General features: G+C 32.5%; 1 protein-coding gene across 7 annotated transcripts in view; it reads left to right on the top strand.

The window, feature by feature from the left end:
- Nucleotides 1–15,862, top strand: part of LOC123679983 (multidrug resistance-associated protein 1-like) — a 398,343-nt gene that overhangs the window by 369,316 nt on the left and 13,165 nt on the right. For all 7 annotated transcript variants that reach the window (XM_045617593.1, XM_045617595.1, XM_045617597.1 and 4 more), the window contains 2 exons: nucleotides 4,210–4,517; nucleotides 4,574–4,788. In XM_045617593.1, the coding sequence (XP_045473549.1) occupies nucleotides 4,210–4,517; nucleotides 4,574–4,788 (523 nt within the window). The remainder of the gene's footprint in view (nucleotides 1–4,209; nucleotides 4,518–4,573; nucleotides 4,789–15,862) is intronic.

Below are 15,862 nucleotides of genomic sequence, written 5' to 3'. Positions count from 1 at the left end.
ATGCGCTGCGCGCAGTCGTCCTTATAATGACGGCTGGCTATAATGATAATTTAACTATGCCCGTTTATCTGTAGCACTTCTATGTTCTTAACCCTTTTCGATGGTTCGACAAAAAGGTCGAGGTTGGGTAAGAAATCGAACCGTCACTTCAATTAATTCGAGTTCAAGTCAGTTGAGTAATATTCAACACACAGTCTAGTAAGTACAAGTCAAGTACAGTAAAGTATAGTTCGTCGTTGGTCTCGCCCCTCGAGACACAGTGTTCAGCTTGCACATTTCAAGTTAGTTAAATATTGGCCTAGTCGCCCCGTGGTTAAAAAAGACCCTTCAGTCGGTTATCTTCGTTAGTACCCTAGTCGGTAAATTGTTATTGGATAAGTGCGTGGAACTGATTCATAGTTTCCGATAACAAGTTCAGCGAATCTTGTAAAGTGTACATTGTGTAATTGTATATATAAACCTACTTCAATAAATAGTGTGGAAAATTTTATGGTCCTTCGAACTTCATAAACCAGCACCTTACAGTCCAATTTATGTATGGATGTTCTTATCTAATAGCTACAACGAGCACGCCACTGGATTCTACGTAAAAAAGTGCCTATATAGTGTTTTAATTTCTGAGCTCTATCATCAGTATTAGCGAAGATATAAATGCTTTTCGATATCGCCATTTTTCAAATTTTCGCCTATAACTCGAAAACAAAATAAGGTGTCGAAAAATGAATACTACCCTTGTTAGTTTCTCAGAAAAAGAGACCGAGGATGGTGTATCAGATTCTGTCTATCTCATCTGGTTTAAAAGTTGTACTGCAAAAACATCTAAATTTGCCCACCCTGTACAACTTCGATCATTCATTCAAATGATCGAAAAGATAATTTCTAAATAATTCGTTGAATATTTCTTCCGGACAGATACTTTCATTTTTTGTTCTAGTCATTCATGTGTTCCTATTATTGTTACTTACCAATCCTAAAATGATTTTAATTTTTTGTACAGGTTTGAACTTGTTGGTTTTGTTTATATGTCTTCTAGGTTATTATTATTGAAATTTTTCAAACAGTCGCTCTCAATTTTTCCATATTTCGGTAGAAGATCCCGATAACCCAAAAAATTTTTTTTGCATTCTGCAGAGTTGACTGTTAGGGCGGCAAATTGGGTGTTTGCCTAGGGCGGCAATTTGGCTAGCGACGGACCTGTGTATTAGGGTCGAAAAACTGATTCGTAAAAAAAAATCCATTAGGATTATTCCATGGTGAATGTAAATTAATTCATTTGAATGAGATTTCGAAAAAAAATCATTGAGAACTCTACTGGGTGTTAAAATGATATAATTCATTCAAAAGTTAATATCGGGCTATTTCAACTGGTACACCCTATAATTCATTATGTCATTCAGGAGACAACTTTTCAAAGTTACTAAAATTTGCTACCTGATGAGAAAATAAAATGCAGGCTAGGCCATTTAGAATAAGCCCGATAATAACTTTTGAATGAGTCATCAATTAATTGAATCGTTTTGAATAAATTCATTCATGTCGAAGTGATTAGGATCTTCCAAAGCCCCTTCACTTTATAAAAAAATCGAAATATTTCAAAAACGGTAAATTTTGAGCGAACCAACTTGGGTTAATTTATTCCGTGCAATCTGAAAATTCAATGAAAAAAAAAGGTGTTCCATGAAAAAATATCTGTGCATTAATCGAGGTGCACTTCATTGGTACGTCCTGTATATTTCCCAACAATTAGATAATGTAGCTCTAATATTCAACAAAACCTCGTGTTACTGTGTCGAAAAATATTCGAAAATATCAGCCCTTAACTGTAATAGAGCATCGTATCAATGTTGGAACAGCCTGTTTGTATTGGATAATAAAAATGAAGAAGAATGAAGAACTCATTTCAATTCATAAGATATAAGTCATCGTTTTTTTCTTATGATTCTCCAACAAAGCTAAATAATTTTTATGATAGCAAAATAAAATAAAACATATTTTGCAGACGTGCCTTATCAGCATCAGATTTTTATTTTCAAAGCAGTGTGACCAGATTTAGTAGAAATCTACCTTTTAGTAGTTTTTTCGCATTTCCATGAAATTTTTAGTAGGCAGAAATCAGTTGGTAGATTTTCGTAGTTTTATAAATCTGACCGAGACGGTTGGGAATTGGGATGCCTAGACTGTTTCGATGAATCAATTCATTGTTCTTTGAGATTCTACGCGATTCTAGAAGAAAGTACGTAAACATAATAAAATCATAAAACTTCTTTGGTAGCTGTCGGCTGAGAACAACTACAAAGAGAATCTACAAAGGGTATCCCATTAAAAACATATGGTGTATAATATTCGAATGAAAATATGCCATTATCTCACATCTCTCATTCTAGTCGGCGGAAAAAATATATGATATATGTAACTGAAATTTCATAGACAAATTGGTTCGATCCATGGAAGAAAACTTCCGTATTGTTCAAAATATCATGTCAAACACTGTCAAAAATAATTCAGATTATATATTTATTTTTATGTAAACACATCACAGAAATATTTTCGGACTTTATTTCGTGAAATAACAATATACTAGCAAGAGGTTAATATCTAGCATCCATAAATAATCAAATATATCATTTTTGGAATCACAAAATCAGAAGTTCAGAAAAAGTCCTATTTCACGAGATCAAAATAGCTTCATTAAAATATGAAAATAAGGTTCATATTGAAAACTAAAAAGCTATATGGAAACTAAATTTACTTGTAGAATACAACGCAAGCATAAAAAATAGAGGTATGATTAGGAAGAAGGAAATGTGATTTGTGACAATTGTCGACACAAAGCATTCATATTTTCAGAAAATTATTCAATTTTATCGTTTACATTCTGGCCAACTACTAATGATCGAACTTTGTTAGACTTCCTTCAATCAGACAAATATTAAAATTCTTATTTTTGAAAAAAAGGGGATGAAAATTGCAATAACTTTCTCATTCACCTATAAGATTAGTATTGAAATGTTCGATTTCAAAATATCATAATAGTACTGTTTATACTTTATTTTATAAGAAATATCCTGCTATATGATTGAAAATTCAATTTTCTATTCTCCTTCTGCCTAACAAATGAATTGATTTTTTTATGGAATTAAACTTATCTTATATATGAATGACACTGAATTCACACAAAAGAGCCGTCAGATTCTTATTGTGTACCTATTGAATTTCAATACACGATCAAAGACTAATCAGATTATGTGAAACGATCATCAAGGCGTCGCGTCGGCGCATATTTGTGTTATACCAAAAATTCGGAAGTGATAAGTGCTCAGTAATCCGCAAAAGTAATCGCGAGCACTTCAGTGCTCGGGAGCACTTTCGGGATTACTAAGCACTAAGCCTTTTGTCGAAGTGCTTCGATTACTAAGCACTAAGCACCGTTTTTAAAAAGTGCGCAGGAGCACAGTGCCCGGGAGCACAAAAAGGCTTCAAGTGCTTTCGAAAGCACTAAACACAATGCTTTGGCACAGCTCTGGACACTACATGGTTTAGATATATAAAGTTCTTGTCTTCATGTATCTACATCCTCACTGTTTTAAGAACTATGAAAATGTTAATTCAATGACTAGAAAAAAAAACATTTCTTTCATTCCTACCATAATTTGACTATGACAGAAAAATATCCTCTTTATCTTGGAATAAAATTAATGAACGCTCTTCCTAGTAAAATAAATGTTATTGAAGATGTAATTTTTTTCAAGAAAACCCTATATGAGTTTATTATGAAATTGAAACCATATTCATTGTCTGAATTTTTTTCTTTCTGTAGATCAACAATTATTCAACGAATTTCAATCTTATTGTATTACAATTACTCATTAATTGAATAAATATCTATCTAACTATCTATCTATCTATAGTTTGTTTTCTTGATTTTTTCGAAACTACGGAATCGCTCGAGATGAAAATTTGCATTTGAAGGTTGAATGACCGCTTCAAGCTCGTGCAGAGTTTTATGTTGATCGATTCGCTAGAACCATAGAATACTCAATATTTTTGTGACCACAAAAACGACGGAGTTGATATTTTGAGTGTTGATAAGAACATTTCCAAACTTTGGATAGAATTTGAAGCTGATCACATCATAAGAACTTTACTTGAAAAGAACAAGAGTTGATTTGATATTTGCCTTTTATAATTTTATTTAATTGGTCATTCCAGATAACACAAACGTTGAACTGGCTCGTACGTATGATTTGTGATGTAGAAACTAACATTATAGCTATAGAAAGAATAAAGGATTACTCGGAACTACCTCAAGAGACTTTATGGGTCATACCTGATACAGAACCCGAATCTGATTGGCCAAAAAATGGTTGTATTATATTTCAAGACTATTCAGTTCGATATCGACCTGGCTTGGATTTAGTTCTAACCAAAATAAATTTGAAAATCGATGAAAAAGAGAGAATAGGAATTGTTGGACGTACTGGGGCCGGTAAATCTAGCTTGACCCTTTGTTTATTCAGGTGAAATTAGTGAGAAAATGTGGAAGGAGAATTCATTTAACTCAATCTCATTTCAGGATCATAGAAGCGGCTGGTGGCTCTATACTCATAGATGGCATCGATATATCTAAACTAGGGCTTCATACCCTCCGATCGAAAATAACCATAATTCCTCAGGATGCGGTACTGTTTTCTGGAACGTTAAGAATGAATTTAGATCCTTTCAATAAATATACAGATGAAGAAATTTGGTCAACTTTAGAGCATGCCCATCTGAAAGAGTTTATTGCAGGTAAATATCTCATTGTTCTGTAAAGTTCTCACTGATTCAAAAATGTCGACAAGGATGTGTTCCGGTAAGAGCCCGATAAGTTTTAACATTAACGATTGACCACACTTGGGCAAAAATTGTCCAGCTAAGACTCAGACAAATTTCTTGAGGTGGTTTGGCTTATTTGAAAACGAAACTTTTATAGTCCATTCAAGAATTATTTACATCGAAGTAGGCTGAATATCTAGTCGTGGCTTTATTTCTTTTTACAAAAATATCACTGAAAATTGGTGTGGTTCATCATATAAATAATCACTTTAAAACGAGCGTTCATTCAAACTTGTGGTCAAGAGTGCTGTGGAGAAATTAGAGTGAATTTTCTGTGATTACAAGTAGTGCTTAGCTTGTACCATATAAAGTTCCCAGATTCGAAATATCTAAACAAATGTAAGTAATATGGTACAAGCTAAGCACTACTTGTATTCACAGAAAATCCACTCTTATTTCTCCTCAGCACTCTTGATCATGAATTTTATTGAACGCTTAAATATTTCTATCATATTTGTGTCCCAAAGATCCCAAATTTTGAAATTACGAATGGACGCATACAGTCAAGAGTTCATGAATTGGAATTCAGGTTCTATATTGTAAAAATATAGTAGAATGCTTTCACATAAGGAAATCCAGCGAGGAGATATATATTCATTTAAGAGTCCCCTTGAAAGATCCCATTAAAATATGCATCTTCCTTTTCACCGAAGACACTTCAATAATTGTTGCGTTCTCGATGGACATTGGGTACCTGTTTGCGAAATTCTTATCATATAATTCTAAACGTGTAATCTTATCCCAGGATTCACGGAGATTTGGGTGTGATAGCTAATTTCTTGATAAATTTGAATAGTGTCTCTAAGTGAATGGAATGGCAGTATCATAAGACAGAACTAAAATTAAAAGAATCTATTTACCTAGTATACAGGGTCCTGCAATGATGATGTACGCAGGTTAAAACTTTACATTTTTTCAGGAGTAACCAAAGGGCTATTTTTAGTTCTGCGTCCTGCAGGCACGAAAAATGAAATCAGAACGGAAATTTGTATTCAAATATTAGATATAAAAACAAACAGGCGTTGAAAAAGACAAAGAAAAATTGTGTGAATGATTTAAGAGATGTTCAAAGTTTCGCTGTTGAAACTTCATCATTTCTTTCCCTTTATGTGTCCCCACAAAAAAATAATCTATTTTGGTGAGATCCGGTGATCTAGCAGGCCATCTTGTTGGTCCGCCCCAACCAATCCATCTATTTGGATACTGTTGGTCCAGTAAATCCCTCACGGGACCAGAATAATGTGCGAGTGCTGAGCCATATTTCATTTCGTATTTCCATAAGTACCACTGCTAACATTCCGGGAAGAACGTTCTGAATGAAATTCAAATATGCAGCTTCATCTAAATTTCCTTCGAAAAAATGAACCCCTATCACATGATTGCCGATTACTGCTTTCCAGACATTCAATGACCACCTGTACCTGTGTTGATTGTCTATTTCCCTTATAATTCTTGGATTTTCTACAGAGTAATAGTGAAAATTGTGCCTATTGACGGCTCCGGAATTGTGGAAGGTTCACTAAATGAAACAAATTAAAGAAATGTAGGGTTCTTATCAATTTGAGAACTTGCCCAGTTATAGGAATTCAGACTGTTTTCAAAATCACTATCGGTAAGCGCCTGGTGCATCTGAATATGGTAGGCATGATCCTCATTATTTCTGAGGATTCTTTGAACTGAACGCTCACTTATACTACAGGTTACCCCAAGCACCCTTTGGCTTGTGTGTAGATTTTCAGTTACAAGCAGTAAAGCTTCGAGCTCCTTGTCTTTGTTAGTGGCCGATTTTACCCTCTCTTCTTTTCTATACATGAAATCTCCTGTCTACAAATTTACCTACGAAAACTCGACTCATGTGGATGACTTCTTTCGGGATATTCGACAGCATAGGATCTACTAGCTAATAAACAGTATCTGTGGCACTACCCCAACATGAAAATCATATCAACCATTTCATCTTTACCAAAATTCATCTCAATTTATTGTATTCGGAAATCACTTTGAGCTCTGAATAACAATATTTTGATCAATACTTGAAAACAGTTATGTGGCACTGCTCCGACATGAAAATCATATGTACGATCATATGTAATTTTTTTTCGTGCCGATATAACTGTGTAATCGTAAGAATACACAAGTTACCAATAATACCTATGTATTATTATCATTTTCATGTTGAACTTTAATAGAATTATGAATTTGGAAGGGTTTTACATTTTTTTCAAGAATATGTAGTTTCGTTTCATTGTGTGACTCATTTAAAGTATCCGTTAGTTATTATGTTCATTATTCCTGATATTTTTGGTTGAAATGGCATTTTTCGTGTCTGCTGGACACAGGAGTGAAAATTATCCTAAGGTTACTCCTGAAAAAATGAAAGGTTTTAAACATGGAAAAAAATACAGGGTGTTACATTTGAAAAACTCGAGAAAAAACAATTTGAAATTCTTCATATTTGGACCTGTATTAAAAAGGTCGATCATTTACGAACGATGACTAGGCAAATTCTTGAGTTAAAAGAAATTCTGATCAAGTTCATAATTCTATCGCTTCTGGAAATCGGTAAAGGGCTTTTACCGAACCACTGTTTCAACGGAATTTTGCAGTTTTTTCTGAACAAGATCCGTACCGTTCGAAAAATATCCCTCATATTTTGCATCATGATAGAGGTATTGAGACTATTGAGGAGCATTGAAAATATGCAAAAATATAAGGGGTGTTCAATTGAAAAAATCACTCATTTGTTGAATAATTCCATTTGGGAACATCCTGTATATCAGAAAATAATTTCCACAGATACAGAATTGAAAGTACAAAGGGAATGCTTTTCAACTGAATTTCTGAAACGTCTGGTTTGGCAGCTATGGAAACCTGAAACACTATTGTAAGACCCTGTATAAAGACTTTTAACATTGCACTTTGTAATCCTCAAAATTGAACCAATATATTAGCCGAGGTGTGAAATACTTTCGAGAGTAACTATTAAAATTACATTATTATTTATATATTAACCCTCGCTAGACACACATCAGAAAAAGTACCTTAGAACACACACTGGGGTCTACCAGACACCGTTATAATTAATGCGTTAATGTTGATATTATTGCATAGGAACATTCGATTATATATATTTGCAATTAAAGCACAATATGTTTGTTCAATAACACATATATTTTCAAACACAGAACAGTATGTCACATCCAATAATATATAAAAATAAAAATATAATTCAATCCTAAAAAATAACATATATTATTACATCAGGTAGAAATGTGAATATTATATTTATAGTCTCGATTAATCAACGCACTTTACACAATTCTTTGATCTGTGCTCATCAAAGATTGGAATGTGATGACTTAAACAAGCCAGCTTTGTTTTCCGATCTTAAAATCTGTCACAAAATCCGCATCGCAGCTCCTTGTCTATCTGGTATATCTTTGTCAAGAATTTTGCTTATGAAAAATTTAGGTTCTTTTCTCATCGCTGTAGTTTCCAGTCTGCATTTTAGAAAAATGCAGAAATTTTAAAAAACCATTATATATATATATATATATATATATATATATATATATATATATATATATATATATATATATATATATATATATATATATATATATATATATATATATATATATATATATATATATATATATATATATATATATATATATATATATATATATATATATATATATATATATATATATATATATATATATATATATATATATATATATATATATATATATATATATATATATATATATATATATATATATATATATATATATATATATATATATATATATATATATATATATATATATATATATATATATATATATATATATATATATATATATATATATATATATATATATATATATATATATATATATATATATATATATATATATATATATATATATATATATATATATATATATATATATATATATATATATATCAACTATTTTAATTCCCAATATACAACAATAGTTATAAGTTAGAATTTGCTGCTATCAGGGAGAGAAATCTGATGAAGGTGAGAGCTCTATCGGATGAACTTCTAAAGAGAGTAGAACCACAGGAACGGTGGATTAAGAATGTTAGTACTGTTATTGTACCAGATAGAATATTGAAATTTTTAGCACTTGGCCCCAAATTCGGCATTGATATTCCTTTAAGGGAGGTTTCCATGTCGAGGCTGTTGTCAGATGTAGAGAGCATTATTGATCTTAATGATAGACTGTCAGATGAGGGAAAGAACATCAAACGTTCCCAAGCTGTTAATATTATCACAAACTACATCAAACCTGGAAAAAGGACTAATAATGTTTTCCAGAGAGAATTTTACCACTGTAAGAGATACCTAAGTGAACATCAAGAATTGCTTGTGTTACGGGCTGATAAAGGCAATGTTACGGTTTTGATGGATAAGGATCAGTACATAGAGCTCTCCAACCAAATTTTGCTCAATGAACAATATTACCAACTTCTTACTAACAGAGATCCAACCATTACAATACAAGGTAAATGTAATGCATTGATTAAACGATGGGTCAGTGAGGGCCACATAACACAAATACAAGGTAAATCACTGTACCTTTACAATTCAGTTTCAGCTAGATTCTACGGTTTACCAAAAATCCACAAACCCATTCTTGCCTTGAGACCAATAATATCATCTGTTAACACCCCCACATCCAAACTGTCAGTTTTTGTTTCAGACATCCTGTCTAAATATCTTTCTTCTACCAGAAGTAGATATTTTATTGAAGATTCCTTTGCTTTTGCCCAATATGTGAATGATTTCCAGTTAACTGTTGATTATGTCCTGATCAGGCTGGACGTTGTATCTCTTTTCTCCAACATTCCTGTCGAGTTGGCAGTTTCAGCTGTTGAGAACAAGTGGGATACTATCAAAAACCACACAAGTCTACCAAAAGAAGAATTCATCCATGCCATCATATTCCTGTTTTCTTCAAACTATTTTCTTTTCAATGGTAGGTTCTTCATGCAGGTCCTCGCTTCCCCTATGGGTTCCAACTTCAGTCCATCCATTGCTGAATTAGTAATGGATTTCCTTCTGGACGGCATTCTTGTTAGTATTCCTTTTCACATTCCTTTCATCAAGAAATATGTTGATGATCTAATATGTGCTGTACCTAGAGACCAGGTTGCTTTCGTTCTAGACAGGTTTAACAGTGAACATGAAAGTATACAGTTTACTTTGGAGGAAGAAACAGCGAATGGAGTCCCATTCCTGGATACAAGGGTGATTCGAACACTGGAAAATAGGCTGATTCTGGATTGGTACCGAAAACCAACAAGTTCAGGGAGATACATACACTATTTTTCTAATCATTCACATGGACAAAAGGTAAACATGATTTTAGGATTGAAGAATGGCATCGAAAAGGTTGCCCATCTAAGTCTAAGGCGGCAGAATCTGAGGTTGTTGGTACAGTTGATGCTAGAGAATGGATACCCAAGGAAATTGTTGTCCAGATTCATTTATAATACCACTCCTTCGACACGGCCAACGAATGGAGAGAGGAGCGCATCCACCACTGTGGACACTGAGAACACGGGTAGAATTCTTTACTCGTCTATTCCCCGAATTAATGGTATGACTAACGCATTAATTAACCTCCTAAAGACCACAAAAATTATGTTGATTCAGAAATCTTTTTTTAAAATTGACAGATTATACAGTCGAGTGAATGATAGGATGACTGTTGATAATATGAGTGGTGTGGTATATTGTATTCCTTGTTCAATATGCAATGAGGTGTACATTGGTCAGACGTCTCAGCTTTTGAAGAGAAGGATTGCTCAACACAAAAGCGACATCAAGAATTCAAGTAAGATTTGTGCCCTAGAAGACCATACCCGGGACAAAGATCATCCAATGAATTATGATTCCACCAAAATCCTAGAAATTGAAGTAAGTGGAAGAAAAAGATGTTTCTTAGAGATGTATCATATTAAACGCCAAACCTGTTCGATGAACTACAGAAGGGATGTAAATAATATCAGCTCCATCTATTCTGATTTGATTCATTATGACCAACTCGGTGGGAGTGAATTGGATGGATCACATACAGAAAGAATTTCAACAAGTTCAGCAGTCGTAGGGATAACATGAAAATGAATTCTGTGTTCTAGGTCATTTCTGTGAGAGGGGATTGGATTCGGTTCATGGAATCTTTCAACAATCGCATTTGACAACATTTTTGACAACCTCTCATTTTGTTGATTATTCTGTTTACCTTATTTACTTTTTATAATAATAATTATAATATATATACAGGGTAAGTACATATATTTTAACCGTAGATTCTTGAGGTCAAAAGGAACACTTTTTTTATTTACCATTTTTTCCGATTCGGCCCGGTTAAAAAGATACAGGCTGTTGAAAATCGATAAAAAATGTCATTTTCCGTTATATCTCGGAAATGATTGTATAGAAAAAAATGAATTTCGGGATATAGTTTTTCATGTATGTGATGAATCTTCTCCGTACACAAAATTTTATCCACATCTCCATGTTTCTTCATTATGAACACTTCATCCCATAAAAATAACAGAAATTCAAAGAACCGAACTCTTAAGAGTAACTAGGACGTTCATTGAAGGATATTTAGCTAATTTGAAGAATGAAAGTATTCTTCATATTTTCGTATATTGAGCCGTTTTCGAGTAATATGTGTTTAAAAAAAAAAATCTGTGGAATTCAAAATATTGGGTACTTTGGCTAATTGCAACTCTGATTGAAAAGACTCACAGAAATGAATATTTGCTACGTTGTCAGGTCAAAAACCATGGATTGAAACACTGAATTTGCATTGACAAGTGAGGGAACCAGCCGACTTAGTTTGAAAATAAAGTGATTTGAATAAGCTCACCCATTGAGAAAATTCAATTCTTTTTGGTAAATCCGTCGGCAATAAAGCTTGTACCTTTTGAATATGGTATGGGCAATGCGAGACGTCTCGTTCTTGTTTCGGGGTGCTGTTGTACGTCATCTAGAACATCATCCATTGCTCTTGATCGCATTCGGCCATTATCCACCATGTTGATAGCGAGGGCTCCATGATCACGCAATCTTTGAACAATCCTTACGAAAGTTCTCTCATTTGGCTGTCTCCTATTTGGAAACAGCCTTCCATGAGCTTCTTTAGCTCTTCTCGCTATTTTTCCATTTGTGAAATAGCATTCCAACATATCTACCATCTCCTGGTTAGATACATTCTGCTAATTTCCACTTAACACACTTAAAGAACTCCACAAACACTTTACACTAAACAAACCAAACACACTTAACACTTAACAATCTAAACGCACTTAGGTAACACTTAACAAACTAAATACACTCAATACTTATCATTTACATTAAACAAAGCAACAGAAATCATGATACCATAAATTCGAATTTCAATTGTTTTCGGATCATTCTATGCGCATGACCGATCAACATCGAAGAATCTCGAATAATTTTTCAAACAAACCATCAAATTTATGAATTAATAAATTTATTTTATTATGAATTTCATTAAATGTAACAATTTGTATCATCCGAAATATTAAATCGAATTTTGTATAATAAAATAAGTCATAATATGCTAGATTACCGTATGTTATGAACGATTTGAACTATTGCGCATGGCCTCAGAGTTTATTTCTCTATGCGCATGGCCAAACTGAAAATTTGAGAAATCTCGAAGAATTGTGGTTATGTTTGGCAAACAAATGGAATGATGATATATGATTCGAAAATATTTTATGTTTCAATAAGAAACAACATAGTTCGGCGTAAGTAAGTTACTAAGTTATATGATATAAATAATATACTGAATAATTATTGTATTTTTTCAGATCTCCTAATAATTCATCGAATCATTCAGAAAAACACCATAATGAATTTAATTGGACGACGATTTTCCTTCGTGAAGATGATTGCCCACTAGATACAGAGAAGTTTCAGATGACCTGTATTCAAAGAGAATCTTGAACCCCTTCAAATTAAATCCAACCGGAAACAGTTTGCTGTGAGGATTTCATAAGGATAATTTTTCCATATAATGAATGGAAAACTAAATTGTTTAATTGAAATAACCAAAAATCTACAATACAATGATTCTGTTGATAAATTCAACTACTTGAATAAGTGAAGCACTAGTTCCGTAATGAATATTTATTCAAACTTCATACATATATATATATATATATATATATATATATATATATATATATATTTATATATATATATATAATATATACTATATAAGGGATATCGATCAGTAATTAACGAGATATATTCACTCTTTATTCATGTAAAGCCTAGCTTTCGAAGCTTATTTTGCTTCTTCCTCAGGGCAACTGTAAAATACAACAAAACACATCATCAACAATAAAACAAAAAACAGAGTACAACAACTTACTGAATGCGAGGTTAATCTCTAAGTCTAAGAAATGTACAAAATCAGACACAAGCATCAAACAGGGTAATATCTAATGATTATCAATTAAGAAACGCAATATCATAATACGCAATAAACAAAGTTAGGTTAAATGTCATTCATCAACTGGACCATCGAAAAATGGTCTGTTAGAAAATTCTATGAGATATGCATATATTGGACTTAATCTCTGCGTGTCCGTTTTTTTGTTAATTTTACTTTTTTGAGTTTGTATGTGGATCATTTCTAGTATACATCTTTTTTTATAATTTACATTTACATCTAGAATTTTTACGTTATTAAAATCAACACTGTGTGAGTACTTATTAGCATGAACAGATAATGCACATCTCAGGTTATTTGTTCTAATATCACTTTTATGTAAGTTCATGCGATTTCTAAGCCACTGAGAGGTTTGACCTACGTAGGTTTCATGACAGTCAGTACATTCCAGTTCGTACACCACATTCGATTTTATTTCTTTTGGTATAGGGTCCTTCAGTTTTGAATATAAATTTGCCACTTTCTTTTTGCACTGTGCTACTATTTTCACTTTTTTATTATAATCTTTAAAACAATTCTTAATTTTGCAGGTAAGGTAAGGGATGTTAGGGATGCTTCTATATTTCACAACTTCTGTTTCTCCCACCATATCAGGTTGTGTTTGACTTTCAGTCAAAGGCAACATTGAAGTAGAATATAGAAGTTTTTTCAACATTGTTTTAGGATAGGCATTCTCAACTAAAAGATCAAACAGTCTTTTCATGCTTCCATCTCTGAATGTTGGATCACAGATTTTATAAATCCTGTTTTTTTGTTCTTTAATGAAATTTAATTTTATGCTCATTGGATGGTCAGATAAAAAATGTATAAACTTTCCTGCAGAAGTCGTCTTTCTATACCAATTTAATTTTACTTTATTATCCACTCGGCATACCTTGGTATCTAAGAACGGAACAGAGTTGTAACAATCTTCTGTTTCAATCGTGAACTTTAATTTAGGGTCGAAGCTGTTGAAAACTTGCAATATCTCCTCAGTTCCCGTTGATGGTAGGGATATTATTAGGTCGTCTACATATTTTTTTATAAATGCAAGTGTGAATGTTAATCTAGGTATACAGGAGTCGAGCACATAGTCCATCACATACAACGACAAAATCGGGCTAAGTCTGGATCCCATAATGCACCCAAACATCTGCAAATAGAAACTGCCATCGAAGATGAAGTAACCTGATTCTAGGAGGCAGGTGATAATCTCCTTGAAGTATTCTTTTGATATGTTGCAGAATGCCTCAATCTTGTTCCAATGGAATTCCATTGCTCTCAGTACCAACTCCTTTGATATGTTGCCAAATAGGTTGACTACGTCAAGTGATATCACCACATAATCTGGGGGTAATTCAAAATTGTTAATCTTACTGGAAAAGTCAAACGAATCTTTTACATAATATGCATTATCCTGGTCATAGGCTTCTGTTAGGATTTGTGCAATATAATTTTCTATGGTCCAGTTGATGAATGACATTTAACCTAACTTTGTTTATTGCGTATTATGATATTGCGTTTCTTAATTGATAATCATTTGATATTACCCTGTTTGATGCTTGTGTCTGATTTTGTACATTTCTTAGACTTAGAGATTAACCTCGCATTCAGTAAGTTGTTGTACTCTGTTTTTTGTTTTATTGTTGATGATGTGTTTTGTTGTATTTTACAGTTGCCCTGAGGAAGAAGCAAAATAAGCTTCGAAAGCTAGGCTTTACATGAATAAAGAAGGAATATATCTCGTTAATTACTGATCGATATCCCTTATATAGTATATATTATCATTTTCAACGATCATTATCTTGAACATTATATATATATATATATATATATATAATAGATAAGAATGTTAGGATGTTTCGATCTAGGAAATTCAGTGATAGACTTTTATATCATCCAAGCTTTCGGTAAGACTTCTTACCTTTCTCAAGGATCTGCAATATATATTAAATATAAACATTACAAATAGCAAGTTCACAAAACTAACTGAATTTCCTAGATCGAAACATCCTAGCATTCTTATCTATTAGATATATTGCGATCAATAATTTTCTTACGAATTGAAATTATCACATTCTGTATATATATATATATATATATATATATATATATATACAGAATGTGATAATTTCCTAAAGTAATTAATAAACAATGGTTTAAGGGGTGTTGGAAAAACTTCAATTGTTACTATCTTCTTTATTTCATCGGTCGACGTTTCGATCCTTGGTTGGGATCTTCTTCAGGACTTCTATAAAACAAACAACATACAAATATAACACAAACATTGCAGAAAAGACAACATGTTAAAACGCACCGAAATGCGAAGAGCTACCAGATCTTAAGTTGCACTGAATCTTATACAGATTTGGAGGAAAAATTATTTTTGAACACAAAATAGTCTTTAATATTCATCAATTCACTATCACACACTTCTTAATTCTCTTGATAATTCTTTCTTTCTTCATTCATCT

This window comes from Harmonia axyridis, chromosome 5 (genome assembly GCF_914767665.1).
Source record: "Harmonia axyridis chromosome 5, icHarAxyr1.1, whole genome shotgun sequence".
NCBI lineage: Eukaryota > Metazoa > Arthropoda > Insecta > Coleoptera > Coccinellidae > Harmonia > Harmonia axyridis.
Note: the sequence above shows the minus strand (reverse complement) of the source record. Positions and strands in the feature narration are given on the sequence as shown.